The sequence below is a fragment of the Mus caroli genome, unplaced genomic scaffold (assembly GCF_978045245.1).
Source record: "Mus caroli unplaced genomic scaffold, Mus_caroli_1 scaffold_13, whole genome shotgun sequence".
NCBI lineage: Eukaryota > Metazoa > Chordata > Mammalia > Rodentia > Muridae > Mus > Mus caroli.
Window position 1 is genome coordinate 119,527,569 of NW_028227268.1, and position 17,232 is coordinate 119,544,800.

Consider the following 17,232-nt stretch of genomic DNA (forward strand, 5'->3'; position numbering starts at 1 on the left):
CGTGTAGACAGCACCACCTGCCAAAACAAAACAAAGACCTAGTCCATCAAAGTCCACAGTTCTGGGAAAGTCTGAATGTGCTAACCTTGCTTTTTAGCTTCTCTAATCCCATTTCTGGCTATCTGTTTTTGTTAATTGAAATATGTCAACCCAGGACATGGTTTTTGTGCTTCAAGGCTCACCCTGAGAAAGTCTAGGGACTACACAGGGATCCCAAACACCCAGTGTAGTCAGTGCCGGCTGGCTAATAATGACTTTCTATTGGGTCAAACTCATGTTAGAGCAGTCTTCTCTGGTGAGCACCCACCACACTGGAACCTCTTCTCCCTGCAAAATGCACATGCACCCGGACTTCCCATCTTATTCTGAGCTAATTACTGCTCCTTCCTTCCCTGCCTCTCTCCTTCCTTCTCCCCATCTTATGTCTACCTGAGTTTTAAGATGAGGTCTCGGTAGCCCAGTCTGGCTTGGAACTTGGAATGATTCTCCTGCCTCAGTCTCCCACATTCTAGATATAGGTGTGCACCAAGAACTATACTTGGCTCCCCACCGCCTCTTCTTCCAGCTTCTCTTCCTCCTTTTAAAGAGATAGGGTCTCATGGTTATTCAAGCTGGCTGCCAGTCAGTCCTACTTCAGTCTCCTGAGTGGCTGGGGCTAGAGGTGTGCACCCCACATGTGACACCCGCATTATGATAGAGTCCTTTGTCTTTTTTCAGTTTCTCTGACATGACCTAGGCCAGCAACAACACATGCATTACATTAATTATTGCTAATTAATAACTGCTATCCAGGTCCATATATATCTGTGTTGGGTATTAGCTTGTGATAATTACCCTGACACAAAAATAGATTCTCTTGAAAGTGTGACCTTTGACAGTTTGCTATAAAAATAATTGTAACAAACATCTCATTTGAAGATAACTAGAGGCATGTTATGGCCTCAACATCTTCACAAGTGGAACTGGGAAATTGCTGCTAGGATAATATTGTTCAACCCTCTCATTTTAGAGAGAGAGAATAACTTGAAACTCAGAGAGGTCACCCATCGCTGCTAGATTCATCCTTCGAGTCTCCAGTGGGGCTGGGCAGATAAGCAATGTTTTTTTCTATCTGCCAAGATGTTTTTAAGCGACGTTCCTAGTTCAGGGCAAGTAGCCCTGCAGCCCTGCTCCCAAAGGTTTTGCAACTTGCTAGATTCACTTGTTCTTCAACTTTCGCTGTCGCCTCCAGGAAACCCAGGCTGTGTCTGGTTGATTGAGACTTGTTTGTCTGGGCCTGGTCCAGCAGCTGCCCCGCCTCCTTGGCAGAGCAGCTGACGCCAAAGAGCTCCGTCACGTGATCACCACAGTTTCCCAGCTCTGGCCGGGAGAGTCCAAGTAAGTACTTTCCAGGGACTCCTGTGAAGTGCACCGGGTAGGTACCCTAATCCTGAACGTCTGCAGCCAGAGCAGCAACGGTGCGGGTGTGCAGGCAGGGGTGGGGTGTGTGTGTGGGCAGGGGGCTGGGATGTGCGGGGTGGGGGGGCGGGGGCGGGGCGGGGCGGGGCGGGTGTGCAAGCCGGGGCAGGGTGGACCCCGGCGAGCACTGTCAGACAGACTTGGGACAGATTAGGCATCAGGCTTTCTGTGCTGCTTCCGGGGTCTTTAAATCGTTCGGGACAGATATGGTTAGCTTCGAGTTGCCCCACGGAGTCCCTTTTTGTTCTCATCTGGAGGACAAGCAGCTCTGCCCTTCCTTCCTTCCTTCTCTGTTCTTTGGCCTCCTGCCCCATAACAGACCTTTCCCCCTTTCTCTCTGCTGATTTAGCAGCGTGCTTCCGGCTGTTGGAAGGACAATTAATCAGTGAAGCTGTCTCTTCCTAAGCAAGACAACAGTTGCAGTCAGACAAGCCCTCAAGGGGAGACCCAGGAGTCTCCCACCTCCCACCTGTGCCTGCCATGGAGCTCCTGAAGGCGCTGCTGCTCCTTTCTGGAGTCTTTGGGGCACTTGCTGAATTCTGTGGTAAGTAACCAACCAGTGTCTGGACCCCGGGCTGGGGGGGGGGGGGAGAAGGGTAGGGGAGCGGGGACGTGTGTGTGTTTGGGGGCTGGGAGGCTGTCCTTGTCCATTAGGGAAATTGGAAACTGGGAGTGGGGGATGGAGAAACTTACCTGTCCCTCAGGTCTTCCACAGCAGTTTTTAACAGGACCTAAGTGCTTGGGCATGCTGAATGGACACGTGCCCCCTGTCCCCGACAGAATCTCCCCAGTTCATCCAGCAATTTGTTCATTTACTCGGTGCACGTGAGGCCTCTCTGAGATAGGCTCATAGGCCCGGTGTTTAGTTTGGAGAAAGGGTCGGGAGTACACAGGTCTTGTCTCAGCTCTCCTAGGCTTTATGCTCTATGAAAGGGGCAAAAGGGGTGCCAAATTGGGTTACCGTGAGTGATGCAAAACAAGTCACCCTGAGACAACAATAGAAAGCCACGGGGGTCCGTCGAATCAAAGAGAAGGATGGGAAAGGATGTCCAAAGACTAGAGGGCTTTGGGAAGAAGTCCCAGAGGGAGTGGACAGGGGGCAAACATTCCAGGTACCTGAAGGTTCCCCCTGACTGCTCCAGATATTCATCCCAGGGCTATAGTCCACCAGAGACCTCTTATAGATTCTAGGGACCTCTCAAAACATGATTGTGACCTTCAGGTTATAGATTCAGGCACAGTCACACCCGGAGATCAGGCAGAAAGCAGGTGTGTCTCATCTCTCCCCTTGCTCCCAGGTACTCTGATGATCTGGTCTCAGGTGAACTTGGGCAAACCTTAAGCACGGATCAGAGAGACCAAATGGGTAGCTCAAGATGCTCCAGCTTTAACAAAACTGTACTGGATTCAGTTCTTGGAACCTGAGGCTAGCACCTTTCATAGGCGCCTAGACTCTCTGGCCATGTCCTGTTAAAGCTCCTAATCCTTGGGTCCCTGGTTGCTGTCTGGACAGTCCTCAGGGATTCTTCAGCGAGCCCACCTCAGCCTTGAGCTGTTAGCCCCAATGCCTGACCACATGAGAGCCCCTCCCTTCACCATCATGAGAACTTTGGGGGCTTGGGGTGCAGTCCCTTCCCCAATGCGGTGACTTTTGTGAAGTGAGCTGAGACTGTTCCTCCTTCCTTCCTGCTTGGCGTGGTGTGAGGACACCACACTTGCGTCATCAGCAAAGGCTCTGTGTGCAATGAAATGAACAGGTCTGATCTCTAAAGTACACAGAGAGGATTCCAGGCTTCTGAATGCCTGTTAGTCAGTCAGTGAGAGGGCTAGACAACCCTGTGCACAGGATGCCTTAGTGCACGAGTGTGTGTATGTGTGATAGGGCTGTGTTAGTCAGGGTACTGCAGTGCAGTGGCTCACAGCCTTCCTAATAGTGCAACCCTTTAACACAGTTCCTCATGTCGTGGTGACCCCCAACCATCAAAATATTTTTGTTGCAGCTTCCTAATGGTAACTTTGCTACTGTTATGAATCGTAATGTAAATATTTTTGGAGAGAGAGGTTTGCCAAGGGGATCTCGGCCCACAGGTTGAGAACCACTGTTCTAGTGGCGCAGCCAAGCCAATGAGTGTATATTTTGAAACACTGGCTTACAGGATGTGGTCGTGGTAGCCCAGCAATGGCTGTCTCTTGATGGAAAAAGGCTGAGAATCCCATAGTTATTCCATCTGTGGGGCTGGTTATCTCTGCAGATTCAGTCTGGTGCTGGGGTCCTGAAGGATTCCTGGGGAGCTGATGGTCTTCCGTGTATGTTGGAACTATGAAGAAGGGAGACTTTAATAGCAGCCACAGCAACAGGGTAGATGAACTTGCCACTGAGGGTGAGGGCAAGCAGGCAAAGGCAAGGTTTCCTCCCTTCCCTTGTCTGGGCTGCCGTCCAAAAGTTTGGGCCAGATTTAGAGTGTGTCTCCCAGCTTCCAGTTGTAATCTCATTAAGAGAGCTCACAGACGTACCTGGCAGCTTGGGGTTGGTCAATTCCAGATGCAGTCAAGTTGACAATGAAGATTAGCCATCCTAGCAGCATTGCCTGAAGCCACTTTGACTAGTTAGAGTGAATCTGCCTGGCTCCTTCCTTCTAGAGAGGGTAAATTGTGGTTATCTGCCTCCTATAGGCTGCGCCTTATCTTATCACTTACTCAGGATGGAGCTCAGAGCCTGGGGTCCCTTACTAATTCCAAAGAAGAGCAGAAGAGCAGAGTTCTATTGCTGAGATAGAGCTCAGGTGCCTGCCTACCATGAACAAAGCCCTGGTTTGAGTCTCCAGCATTGTATAATCCAGGTGTGGTGGCATACACCCAGAACCCCAACATGTGGGGAGTAGAGGCAGGAAGACCAGGAATTCTAGGGTCATCCTCAAGGACATAATTGAGTTTGAGGCCAGCCTACAATACAGGAGACCTTGCTTAAATAGTAAAATGTCCTCCTGGCACAGTCAGAAAGATAGAGAGCCACAGTAGAGGACCTCGAAGATACTGACAGAACTCTGGAAATATCCCAAAAGTAAGTCTTCCCTGTTCCTACAGGGTTCCCTCAGAGTTCCATCAGGGTTTCACTATGATGCATTCCAGGCCTTAGCCCCTCAGGTGCTGAGATTGCAGGCTTGTGCCACCATGTTCAGCTTGTGCCACCATGACTGTCAGAATGAACATTTCATGAGAAGCCAGCCAGGTGCCCTGGCCTGGCCCACAGAGCCAACAGTCATTTAGAGTTCGTACTTGGGAATGGCCCCTTACATCCAGAGATACCTATGACGTCTGTAAAACATTTAGAGAGATGTGGCTATGATCAAGGGATTCTGGATCTCATGTTAGGAAGCCCAAGAAAGTAGGCAAAGGGCCCTACGGCAGACTGTTCTCTTATTCTTCTGGAGGAAGGGACTTTCTGGCATGCTGGAATATAGGTCCGTTGGACAGCAGGAGTGGGTGGTGACAGAGTCAGTAAATGGGGCAGAAAGTCCACAGTGCCTCCAATCTGAGCATGGCCCCTTCCCAAGGAAGGAAGTCAGCCATCAACTGGAATTGGTGAGCATCCCTGAGATTTCTGCTCCCAAGGCATCTCAGTGTGTTGCTTACATATTGCAGGTAAATCCCAAGTCCTGACAGGGTGCTAGTAGCTGATCTCCCAGGGTCAGACCCTGTTAACTTAACTAGGGATGGCAGAAAAAGTGGTCTTTTAAGGTTCGTGTGGAGGAATTTCCTCGGGCAGCTGGGAGAACCAGTTGGCAGCCTACAGCATGTGAACTTCAATGTGGAACCCTCATTGCATGAGGCCTGGGGCTTTGAACAATGAGCAGGATACATTCAGGAGAGTGACTATAGCAAGGGGAGGGGTGGCAGTGTGACAGAGTCTTGGCTCCCCAGCATCCTATAAGACACAGCCTGACTTTGAACTTCTATTTCCTTTTCTATGCAAAACAACAATAAAAATATCTATCTACACCACAGGGCTGGTTGGAGGGTCAAAAGAGACAGGTGCCTGGTCCCTTACTGCTGTGCTTGGTCTCCAGTCACTCCTGATAGGTGGGGTGGTTGCATGGCAACAGCATCCTTTGATCTCAGCCCATCACCTCTCCTTGGCCCAGTCTAATTCCTCTTAGGAGATGCCCGCTTTTCTTTTTACCTACCACCTTTCACCATAGAGGGCATTTCTCCTGGCGGGCTGTGGGCTGTGTGGTAATGGGGATAGAAGCCCCCCTTCCTGGTGAAGGTTTTGCCTGGTAAGGAGGTCACAATAGTTGCTTGCTAGCGGCTCTGTGGCCTCTCTCACACCATTTTCTTTCCTCAGTAATACCACGGATAGACAGCCAGCTGGTAGAGAAGCTGGGCCAGCGTCTTTTACCTTGGATGGATCGGCTTTCCTCAGAGCAGTTGAACCCCAGCATCTTCGTTGGCCTGCGACTTTCCAGCATGCAGGCTGGGACCAAAGAGGACCTCTACCTTCACAGCCTCAAGATCCATTACCAGCAGTGCCTCCTGCGGTATTGCTAGTCTCTTGTCTTCCCCAGTGACTTGATCCATGTTATAAGAGATAGGAAATTGGATTCTTTTTTTTTTTTTTTAAAGATGTCTTTCTTCCTTTCTTCCTTACTTCCTTTCTTATAAGTACACTGTAGCTGTCTTCAGACACACCAGGAGAGGGTATTGGATCTCATTACAGATGGTTGTGAGCCACCATGTGGATGTAGTTACTGGGATTTGAACTCGGGACCTCTTTAAGAGCAGTCACCACTAAGCCATCTCTCCAGCTCCCAGCAGACTGGATTCTAATTGGGGTATTTTGTGGCTTTTTGACAAACTCTAGGCATATTTTGTCTTCTCTGAGCCTTTCTCCATCTGCAGAGTGCAGGGGTAAGCGGTCCTAGATCAGAGATGCTAACACATGCTCTTTGTCCTGAAATGGTGTCCCGGATCCCTGAGCAGCACCTAACTCTTCCTGTGTTCCCCATTTGTGTCCGAGGCAAAAATCAATCCATGATCTCCAAAGAGCACCTAACTCTTTCTGTGCTCCCCACTGGTACCTAAGGCAGACATTACTAATTTATAACCAAACATATGATTGTATATTGATACAAAGAAGCAGTATCTAACTCTGTAGTTTACTCTTGTACTACAGACAGACACTGCTAATTCACAACTATGGTCTTTCATGCAGTGTAGAAGCAGCATATTTCTGTTCTCCTTCTCCAAAGAGTAGCCATTAAAGAGAGGCCTGCTCTGGGGTTTGAGCGAGAGACGAAGAATATGAAAAAGCCATCAATCACTAGGCATAGTGGTATACACCTTTAATGCCAGCTCTTGGGAGGTGAAGGCAGTTGGATCTCTTTGAGTTTGAGGCCAGCCTGGTTTGCAGATCGAGTTCCAGGACATCTACAGCTACACAGATAAATCCTGTCTTGAAAACAAAACAAAACAAAACAAATACATGCATACACACACACAAAGAAAAAAACATGAAATATCTGAAATATCTTCCCCATTCCATTCCTTCTCAAGAATTCAGGGAAGGGAGAGAAAATAAAGGAAAGAGTTCATGGGCACACAGGGGTCAAACTGTGTGATCTGGATGCAGGCACCCTTATGTTTTACCCTTGATTTATCTCACCTTCCTTCTTTTTAAGAATCTGTGGCATGCACCTCATACCAGCACAGCTGACTGCTAATTCCACTTTGTGACCTTAGTGTGGGCCAAGCCTGGCTTCTCAGGGGAGCACCTTCTTACAAAGATGCTCTTGTCTTGCCTCGTCGTAGGTCCACCTCCAGCGATGATAACAGTGGTTGCCAGCCCAAACTTTCCGGGGGCAGCCTGGCGCTCTACCTGCTTGCTCTCAGGGCCAACTGCGAATTCTTCGGGAGCCGAAAGGGTGACAGGTTGATCTCACAGCTCAAGTGGTTCTTGGAGGATGAGAAGAAGGCCATTGGTGAGGAGAACCACATCTGAGGGGGCAGGAACATCCAGGAGGGCTCATTAAATGGTCTCGTCGTTTGTAGTTTTGAGGCAGGCTCCGGACTCGTAATTGTTCTTGTGAGATGAGGTTCTAGAAGGGAATCAGAACTCTGGGGTTTCTTCCCAGACCTCTTCTAACTCCCTCATGGGGTCTACCTAGAAGCTCAGGCTGGACTCAGTCGCCAGGCTTGACCCAAGCTTTCCCCTACCCCATGCACAAGCTGTTGGGATGTCCAGCCAGCAAGACTAAGCGGTTTCCACCGGTACGGCCTCCTCTTTGCCTACTCCTTAGCCTCTGTCAACTTTCCAGCCTCCTGACTTGGACCCAGTTCCCAACAGCTGAAGCAGGGATTTTCAGTATAAGCCTGTTCTCCATTCAGCTTACACCTTGCAGCCCCCCTCCCCGCCCATCCTTCCATTCCTAACCCTCAGCCCAGCCTGGCTGGTCTCTTACACTTTCTAGGCATTGCTTGCTTGCTTCTCTTTGTGCTCCAGGCACAATGACCTTAGCAAACAAGTCTAGATATTTATCTGTGCCCCGCAGAGTGACGTCCATGAAGAATCCTGTCTCAATCCCAGCTATTTAGACTTCTGTTATTGGCTCTAGGGACCTCGGGCCACATTTCTGTTACAATGGTGCTGTCCCATGAGCACCGTTCTATTCTGACCTGCAGAGGTAGAGCCTGGCATATACTGGGACCTCAGCCAGGCAGCCTGTGGTCCCGTAAGCTATGAAGTTCCTTGCTGGGAAAAGGCTGAAAGGGAAGCCCTCAAGCCTGACCTGTCTCTACTCCTTGCCTTTCTAATCTCAGGGCACAATCATGAAGGCCACCCCAACACCAACTATTACCAGTATGGCCTCAGCATCCTGGCACTGTGTGTCCACCAGAAGCGGGTCCATGACAGCGTGGTGGGCAAGCTCCTGTATGCTGTTGAACATGACTACTTTACCTACCAGGGCCACGTCTCTGTGGGTGAGTGGACAAAACCTAGCTTCCCCCAGCCCCAGGCGAAGGGATGTATGACCTGTCCCTCTGCTCACCTTTCATTGGAACATCTCCTTGCCAGATCCCTTAGAAATGAGATGGTGGGGACTGTGAGCCAGCTTTGAACCTGGACTTGCACCCTGACCACAGCTCCATCACGTGTTCGCTGTAGGCCATCCTCCTCTTCCCGTCAGACTTTTCCTTTAAAACAACCTCCCAGCAGCCTCTCAGTAAAGGCGCTTTACAAGCAGAGGTCTTAGCACACTCTTGGCACCGTATAACCCGGGATTCTGATACCTGGATTTTGATCTGATTTCTCACTATGTGACCTTGGGCCACCAGACCTATTTTTTAATCATCACGATTCAAGGTCTCTGCTAGGCCTGGGCTTCTGTGAATGAATAAGGCCTCATGTAGGGTGGATAGGATGGAGTAGGAAGGGGGTTGATTGGTGGATGATTGCTTAGAGAGAAAAAGGCACCAGGACCTCTGGCAATGAAAGACTTGTCTCAGAGGCTTGTAGAGAAACACAGTGGACACATTAATGTTGCCTAGAGGGAAGAGGAGATCTTAAAAATTCCCAGGCCTTGACAGCTACCTTTATCAATTAAATCAGAATGCCTGAGGGTAGATAAGGTGGCTGGAGATGTAGCCCAAAGGCAAATCCGTACTATGCTTGAGGTCCTAAATTCAGTACTCTACACTACAAAACCAATACGATTTAATTAATCAGTAAAATAGAGTTCCCTCTTTGGTCTCAGTGCATCCTGGTGTAGGAGCAGGGACTGGAGAACCCATCCTCTGGGACCCTCGTCTTCCGTCTGTCCATATGGCCTGTTACTGTCAAGCCACTCAGTGACCAAGTTTGTCTAGGTCTGAGCGTTTTTCTGGGGCTTACTGTGTCCAGTGTTAGGACCAGGGAAGTCCTGGGCAAATCACCTGAATTGGTATGGTATATGATCCTGAATCCCCCAAGCCCACCTAGTCTGGTCTTATCAAGCTGTCCAGTTCATACTAGATGCTATCCCCCTAGACACAGAAGCCATGGCCGGCTTGGCCCTCACCTGTTTGGAGCGATTCAATTTCAACTCTGATCTGAAACCACGAATCACCATGGCTATCGAGACAGTGCGAGAGAAAATCCTGAAGGCCCAGGCCCCCGAGGGCTACTTTGGGAATATCTATAGCACCCCACTGGCACTACAGGTAGGAAAGAGACCCTGGAGCCATGACCGCTTAGCGGGTCAATGGAGGGAGGGCTGGTTAGAAGCTGCAGAGCCTGGTTCCTTCCCAGGGGCTGACCTATGACCTTCTCTTCCTCACAGATGCTCATGACATCTCCTGCATCCGGGGTAGGGCTGGGCACAGCGTGCATCAAGGCAGGGACATCCCTGCTGCTCAGCCTACAGGATGGGGCCTTCCAGAATCCTCTGATGATTTCCCAGCTGCTACCCATCCTGAACCACAAGACCTACTTGGATCTTATCTTCCCAGACTGCCAGGCATCCAGGGGTAGCAGAGCCCTTTCTGTCTCCTAAGTGATAAGCTACTCTCTGTGGGTCCCAGTGATGGGCGATCAGTCATGCTTTGCTGAGGCAACATGAGCATGGGATTCTGCATAGAACACAGCAGCTAAAATGAGGCCACAGCCTTCTGACACTCATGGTGTGGGCACAGATACCAAACAAGTGCTCTGGGCGGTACCCACTGCGTGATACCCACCATGGAAATGTTTGAGCGAGGGAATGGAGGAGTGTATTAGTCATGGTCCTCTAAAGGAGCAGCATTGATAGGATGGTTTATTGGCTTGGCATACACTATATGGTACAGATAGTTCAACAGTGGCTCTCTCACTCTGTCTCAGTCTGGAAAGCTGGATGTCTCTGCAGTCCCAGTGTGGCGATGCAGGAGGCCTGATGGATTCTGGAGAGCTGTTAGCCTTCTATCTACATTGGAAGTGTGAGGAAGTTGGTTTAATATCAGCAAAGGGATGCTGTAAGAGGTCAGATAAAGTAGATAGTGAGAGTGAGGGCAAGCGGCAAAAAGCAGGTTCCTTCTTCGGAGTCCTTTTGTCTGATCTGCCACTGGAAGGTGCTGCCCACATTTACAGAGGGTCGTCCCCATTTTGAAGAATCTGATTGAGAAAACCCATCTCATGAGTACCCAGAGACTTGCATTTTAGTCGATTCTAGATCCCATCAGGTTGAAAAGCGAGATCATCACAGATGAGTTAATGACTCAATGGGTGGAGAGACACATTTGGTTAATGTTGGTACCCAAGGACTTGTCAGGAAATGGAAGGAGGGGGCAAAGGAGCAGAGAAGGCCAAAGCAGAGGCACGGGGCCCAATAACACAGGGGCATCATGGGAGAAAGTGGGCCTGGGAGAATGAACAGGTGTAGTAGATAAATGAGAGAAAGAAGATGTGCCTGTCAGGGGTGACCAGGATGTGACTTGAACAGATGCAGACAGGGTCCTCTGAGGTGCAGTGTGTCAGATAGGAGAGAGGCAAGAAGCAGAGACACCAGCAAGGAGCTCAGGCCTGGGCTGCAGAAGGATGTGGAGGCTGGGATGAGAACCGGGTTTCAGCCCAGCAGCTGTTCATGCTGTTGACTGAGCTATTTTGAGGGAAGGCCGTAGGCCACTCGGGCAAGATGTCTGTAGGAAGAAGGGAGGACTCATATCCAGGTTCCCGGTCCTCATGACAGCTGCTTCTTCCTTTCTTCCTGGCATAGTCATGTTGGTGCCAGCTGTTGAGGACTCTGTCCACATCTCAGAAGTCATCAGCGTCACGCTGAAGGTCGCCAGTGCCCTGTCACCATATGAACAGACATTTTTTGTCTTTGCTGGATCTTCCTTGGAAGATGTCCTGAAGTTGGCACAAGATGGCGGAGGATTCACGTGAGGCTGCCCATCCCTCATCCTAGCTTTCGCTTCCCTCAGACCTCTGTGCTTGAAATGGTATCATGGGAAGGATGAGGAACCGAGGAGTTTCTTGGGAGAAGTTCTGGTTTAATTTCTATGTCTATCTTCTCCACTCCTTTCTGGCCTGTGTTTTGGACCTGTGGTGTTTGGCCTGTGGTGGGAGCTATGGACCACCACTGTCATCAAGAGACCCAGACTTGGAACCCCAGTTCCTCACTCTTCATCCACTCCCTACAACCCCAGGCTAGTGAGTTATTAAGTGAGGGATGAGATGTTGCTCCTCTTCACAGGGCCACTAGGGGGAGCCTATGCTCACCACTGGGCATGTTTTGAGTAGGTTTAATGCTTGGTATGCGGTGAGAGCACCAGGAAGATTAATTGTATCAAATAACCTTGATAACATCTCACCATTAATAACTCTGAGAAGGTAGACACTTGTCCCTTGAGATTTGACAAGCCCGAGAATGGGCGAAACTTAGTTGCTGCTCCTTGCTGGCCCCTGGCCAACCATGGAGATGGATGTGCCTCCCCAGGGTTAACTCTGGCTCGAAGCAGCTGAGTCGTCCCTACCAGCCTGCTCTCTCCCCTGGATTCTTGCCTTATCTTGAGAAATCTCAGCTTTCTGTTCCCAACAAGAGTTCCAGGGAAAGCGACCTAAGGACTGTTTGGTCATTTGGGCCAAGAACTCTTAGAACACAGCTGTGTAAACACCACTGTCCTTTTTGTTTGTTTTTCGAAACAGGGTTTCTCTGTGTAGCTCTGGCTGCCCTGGAACTCACTCTGTAGACCAGGGTGGCCTCAAAAGCTCAGAGAGCTCTGCCTGCCTCTGCCTCCCAAGTGCTGGGATCAAAGGCCACTGTCTTTAAGGAACAAAAAGGCCCCACTTCCCAGGTTAAGTGACATATTACCCCCACCCCACACACACACACACCATGGAGGATGGGATCTAGAGCCAGGCTAAGCAGGAGCTCTACCATTGAGCTATCAGATTTTAACTTTTCATTTGCAAACAAGGTCTGCATTAGTCACATGTCTAATTGCTGTGACAAAAGACCTTAAGGAGGCAAAGTGCAGAGAGAAGCTGGTTTAGGCTCCCAGTTCTGGGTGAGACGGTGGGACAAGGTGTCTTGTTCACAGTTGGGAAAACTCAGTGATGAGAGCCACTGTTGACAGCCTGCTCTCCTTCCCGCTCAGCGAATGACCCAGTCCATGTGACGGGATCACCCAGATTTGGAGTGGGTCTTTCTTCCTTCAATTAAGCTAATCTAGAAACCCTCCTCCTTAGACATACCCAGAAATCTGTTTCCATAGTGACTCAAAATCCCAGTAAGCTGATAATCAAGATTAATCAAGTGTTTTACTCTGTTGCCAGGCTGGCCTTGAACTTTCAGTCCTGAAATAGCACCAGGCGGGTCCTAAGTCACTTCCATAATGTCACTTGGCGGCACTAACGTATTTACTCTGTGTAAAGTCCTTCCTTCCTTCCCTCCCTCCCTCCCTCCCTCCCTCCCTCCTTCCTTCCTTCCCTCCCTCCCTCTCTCCCTCCCTCCCTCCCTCCTTCCTTCCTTCTTCTCCTTCATCTCCTCCTCTTCTCCTTCCCCCTCTCAGTATCTGTTTGGATACTGAATCAAAATGGAGAAAAGATAGAATTTCAGGCTTTTTAGTCAGGTATTTGAGGACCTGTAAGAGGTGGGTGTCAGTCTGAGAAGCTCTGAGTTCTGTTAGAGTGGAGCTGCCTGAGATGAGTTCAAGGGCCAGACAGGGAGACTACATGGGAGGCACCACATTTCACAGCAGACAGACAGATGTGGAGAGAAGTGGCCCAGAGCAGCCGTGGAGAGCCTCAGAGTAAAGGGACAACCATTGAAAAGGGTTGTTCATGGTTGAGCAATGGTGGCACACATCTTTAATCCCAGTACTCAGAAGGGAGAGGCAGGCAGATCTCTGAGTTCAAGGACAGCCTGATCTACAGAAAAAGTTTCAGGACAGCCAGGGCTACACAGACAACCCCTGTCTTTAGGGGGAAAAAAAAAAAAAAGGCAGGACTGCGTGGCAGTTAAGAACTGTGCTGTTCTTACAGAACCCAAGCACAGTTCCCAGCATCCACTAGCACGGTTCAACACTGCCTGCAACTCCAGATCCAGGGCATCCAAGGCCCTCTTCTGACCTACTTGCATGTGTGCACGTGTGCGCGCGCACACACACGAGTACACACGCACACACACACACGTTAAAAAATGAAAAGGGCTGTTCTGTGACATCCCCTAAACAATCAATTTCTACCAAATCTGCATCTTTTACAAATTGCGAATTCAACTAAATTGTATTAATCTGGGCTGAACACATAGACCTTTGCTCGCCACTATATTGAAAAAACCACCACCACAGCGTTTACTTGTGTTAGATATTGTAAATAACTTTGTGACATAAGTAAGGCACGCAGGAAGACGTACACAGGAGCTTCTGTGAATACTCCACCAGTTCATAGGACAGACTTGCACATTTCTGGATTTTAGTATTTGTCTGGGGCCTTGACCCAATCTTCTGAAGGGGGAAAGGGATCAATTTCCTTTCTCTTTGTCTAAATCAACAAAGTAGCTTTCCTCCTTGGGAACAGCAGCTACATTTTTCTATTTTCTAGGTATGAGACCCAGGCCTCCTTGTCAGGCCCCTACCTGACATCTGTACTAGGGAAAGATGCTGGGGACCGAGAATATTGGCAGCTCCTCCGAGCCCCTGACACACCCCTGCTGCAAGGTGAGTCTGTAGCCTGCTGCCCTGGATATGCCTGCTGCCCGCGTCCTGACCCAGCAGCGAGGCTGTATTAACCCAGCCCAGCCTTTCCCTCGAACCTTCCTGGGCTACAGCATCAGAAAACCACTCATGCTCAAAGTTGGGTCCAAAATAGTTAACTGAAATTCTTAGAGTTTTTATGGAAGTTGTTGTGGAGAGTCCAAGACACAGGAAAGAATGAAAGCTTGCATTTCACTACCCAGAAATTAAGCTCTAAAGGAACTTTATTATTATTACTACTACTATTATTATTTAGATTTATTATTTATTGTCAGTGAATGCTCTACCTGCATGTACACCTGCATGCCAGAAGAGGGCACCAGACCACATTACAGATGGTTGTGAAGCCACCATGTGGTACCCAGGTCCTCTGGAAGAGCCAGTGCTAACCACAGAGCCATCTCTCCAGCTCAAGTCTTTTTCATGTTTGATACATTTTCTTATAACTACAAGAAATCTATACTATGCTTGTTTCCATTTAAAAATGGAATAATATTCTGTCAACACTATCCAACAGGTGTAAAATGTCAGGTAGATGTGTAAACGTTTCCTAGTAGGTAAAACTAATATTACATGATATATCTTATTTGGCCTACTATATCTCAAAAATGATCATTACAGGATGTAAAATCCCAATGTAGAGTCACCAGTGACATATTCACATGCTTTTATTTCTTTGTTTATTTTTAATTAAGTTAATTTTTTGAGCATGTAGCCTAGGTTGACTTTGAACTCACAATCCTCATGTCTCGGCCTTCTGTGATTTCTAGTGTGTCCCCACCATCCTGGCCCTCAAGACTCCACTTCTTCTTCTTTTTCTTTTTTCTTTTTTTTGGTTTGTTTGTTTGTTTGTTTTCGAGACAGGGTTTCTCTGTGTAGCCCTAGCTGTCCTGAAACTCACTCTGTAGACCAGGCTGGTCTTGAACTCAGAAATCTGCCTGCCTCTGCCTCCCAAGTGCTGGGATTAAAGGCGTGAGCCACCACGCCCAGCTAAGACTCCACTTCTTAATTTACTCACCTCCCAGTCACCTTCTAGTACTGTCACTGTTGGGTTAGATTTAAGCACATGAATTTGGGGGACTCAGACATTCGTAACAAAGCGTGCGTGTTTAAGGGGAGTCTCCCTTGATGGTGCAGACTTCAGGAGACTGCAGGAGGAGGATTGCTGTGAGTTTGTTGCTAGCCTAGTCTACATAGCCGGACCCTGGCTTAGCCACTGTCCCCACCAAATGAAAATGAGTCCACAAATGGAACCTGTCCCCTGGCTTCTTAAGGAACCTCTCTAGTTCCTCTAAATTGTTGCTATTTATTATTAATTATAAATGATTAATTATTAATTTGGAAATAATAAATGTGGAGTTAGGAATGAGCTAGGGTCTTAGGCCTGTCAGGCAGTAGATCGTCCACTAGCCACGCCCAGCCTGGCTTTATTATCTTTCTCTCATGGGAATGTGGAACTTGAAGCCAGGTATTCTCCTAAACTGAAAGGTTGCTTCTGGGACACTCATTTGTTACACCCTCTGGAGCAGTCCCTTTGCCTGACAACTCCATTTTGAAGATGCTGACCCTGCCAAGCAGGTACTGCCCTGGTTCCCCTCAACCCAGTGGGGTCACCCTCTTTGCTGTATGAACCTGTGACCTGAGAGATCCTACCAAGCCTCATTCTGAGTCTCTGGCTGGCTCCGGACAGCTCCCACCACCAAACCCTGAGTGGGTCTTATAGATGTGACTTCAGGGTGGTGGTCACATGATGTGGTCAGGGTGGGATATTGCCTTGCTTTTGTTTTGTTTTGTTTTTTTCCCAGACAGAGTTTCTCTGTGTAGCCTTGGCTGTCTTGGAACTCACTCTGTAGACCAGGCTGGCCTCGAACTTAGAGATCTGCCTGCCTCTGCCTCCCAAGTGCTGGGATTAAAGGCATGTGCCACCACGCCCGGCAGGATATTGCCTTGCTAACCCCCTTTACTTCGTTGTTTTCTGCAGGCATTGCTGACTACAAACCCCAGGACGGGGAAACCATTGAGCTGCGGCTAGTTAGATGGTAGTCCTACAATCCCTCCTGATGTCTTCAGACCCTGCTGCCACCTCAAGTGCACTTGGAACAATGCCCCCCAGATCACCTCAGCTACCTTCCCAAAGAGGATCTAAGCCACTCCCCACCTGGGAGCAGGAAGGGAAAAAAAAAACCTCCCCTAGGGAGGCTGCTAGTTTGAGTTTGGCCCTGCCTGACCCCACAGGTCTTTCATGAAGACTGCCCCATAGCCTGAGAAACAGGCTGCCCTTGACTTCCTCTACATAAAGAAGTCTGCTAGCTATGGGTGTTGTGAGTACCATTGCTCTGGGACCAGGGTCCCACAAGAAGGACCTCCATGGCCTGCTGTGGTTCTGACCTGCACACCCAACCCCTGCTCTCTGTTATGAGAGTGGTGGTCCCAGTGGTCATAAGGCAGCCTTTGGTCATCAGCAGGGCCTTCCAATACAATTAAAGCCTTGATTTACCTGACATGGACGTAGAGTCCTGGTGCCTCGTGTTCATGCATGGGGGAGGGGGAGCAGAGATCTCTGGGGAGTTACTTGTGGTTACTCTCCTGTGTATCACATGGACAGTTGGCTAAACAGAGTTGACTCCATCTTCTAAACTGTGTGTGAAACAGCCCTGTGGGGTGTGAGCATTTGCATCTCTCACTATAAATATGGGGAAAACAGGGACTCATCCAAGGTCTCAAGCTGAGCAGTGCTGCTATAGGAAGTGATGTCAGGCAGGAGACATGACACAGATATGGCTGCTGATCCTGATGGACCAAGAGAGATTTGCTGGGGACTGAGGCTGTACTGAGTAGCAGAACACTTGCCTGGTATGCACAAAGCCTTGGGTTGTGTTCCCAGATGCACAAAGCAAGAACTAAACACTATTTGATGGGCTAGGGATGTTGTTCCATTGTAATAGTGCCTGCCTAGCATGCACAAAGCCCTGAGTTTAGCACCATATAAAGTCAGGCTTAGGCTGGAGAGATGGCTCAGTGGTTAAGAGCACTGATTGCTCTTCCAGAGGATCTGAGTTCAATTCC

General features: G+C 49.1%; 1 protein-coding gene across 4 annotated transcripts; it reads left to right on the forward strand.

Moving 5' to 3' along the window:
- Positions 1-1,318: 1,318 nt before the first annotated feature.
- Tcn2 (transcobalamin 2) lies at positions 1,319-16,667 on the forward strand. 4 transcript variants are annotated; one of them, XM_021176139.2, is made up of 10 exons: positions 1,319-1,377; positions 1,808-2,002; positions 5,804-5,996; positions 7,267-7,436; positions 8,275-8,436; positions 9,482-9,654; positions 9,774-9,960; positions 11,184-11,349; positions 14,015-14,130; positions 16,148-16,667. In XM_021176139.2, exons 2-10 carry the CDS (start codon positions 1,939-1,941, stop codon positions 16,207-16,209), a joined length of 1,293 nt encoding a protein of 430 aa, XP_021031798.1. In that variant the 5' UTR covers positions 1,319-1,377; positions 1,808-1,938; the 3' UTR covers positions 16,210-16,667. The 4 variants fall into 4 exon arrangements, with proteins under 4 accessions (XP_021031798.1, XP_021031799.1, XP_021031800.1 ...); XM_021176140.2 differs by having other exon boundaries at positions 1,321-1,377; positions 1,811-2,002; XM_021176141.3 differs by having other exon boundaries at positions 1,337-1,414; positions 1,811-2,002.
- The last annotated feature ends 565 nt before the right edge of the window (positions 16,668-17,232 follow it).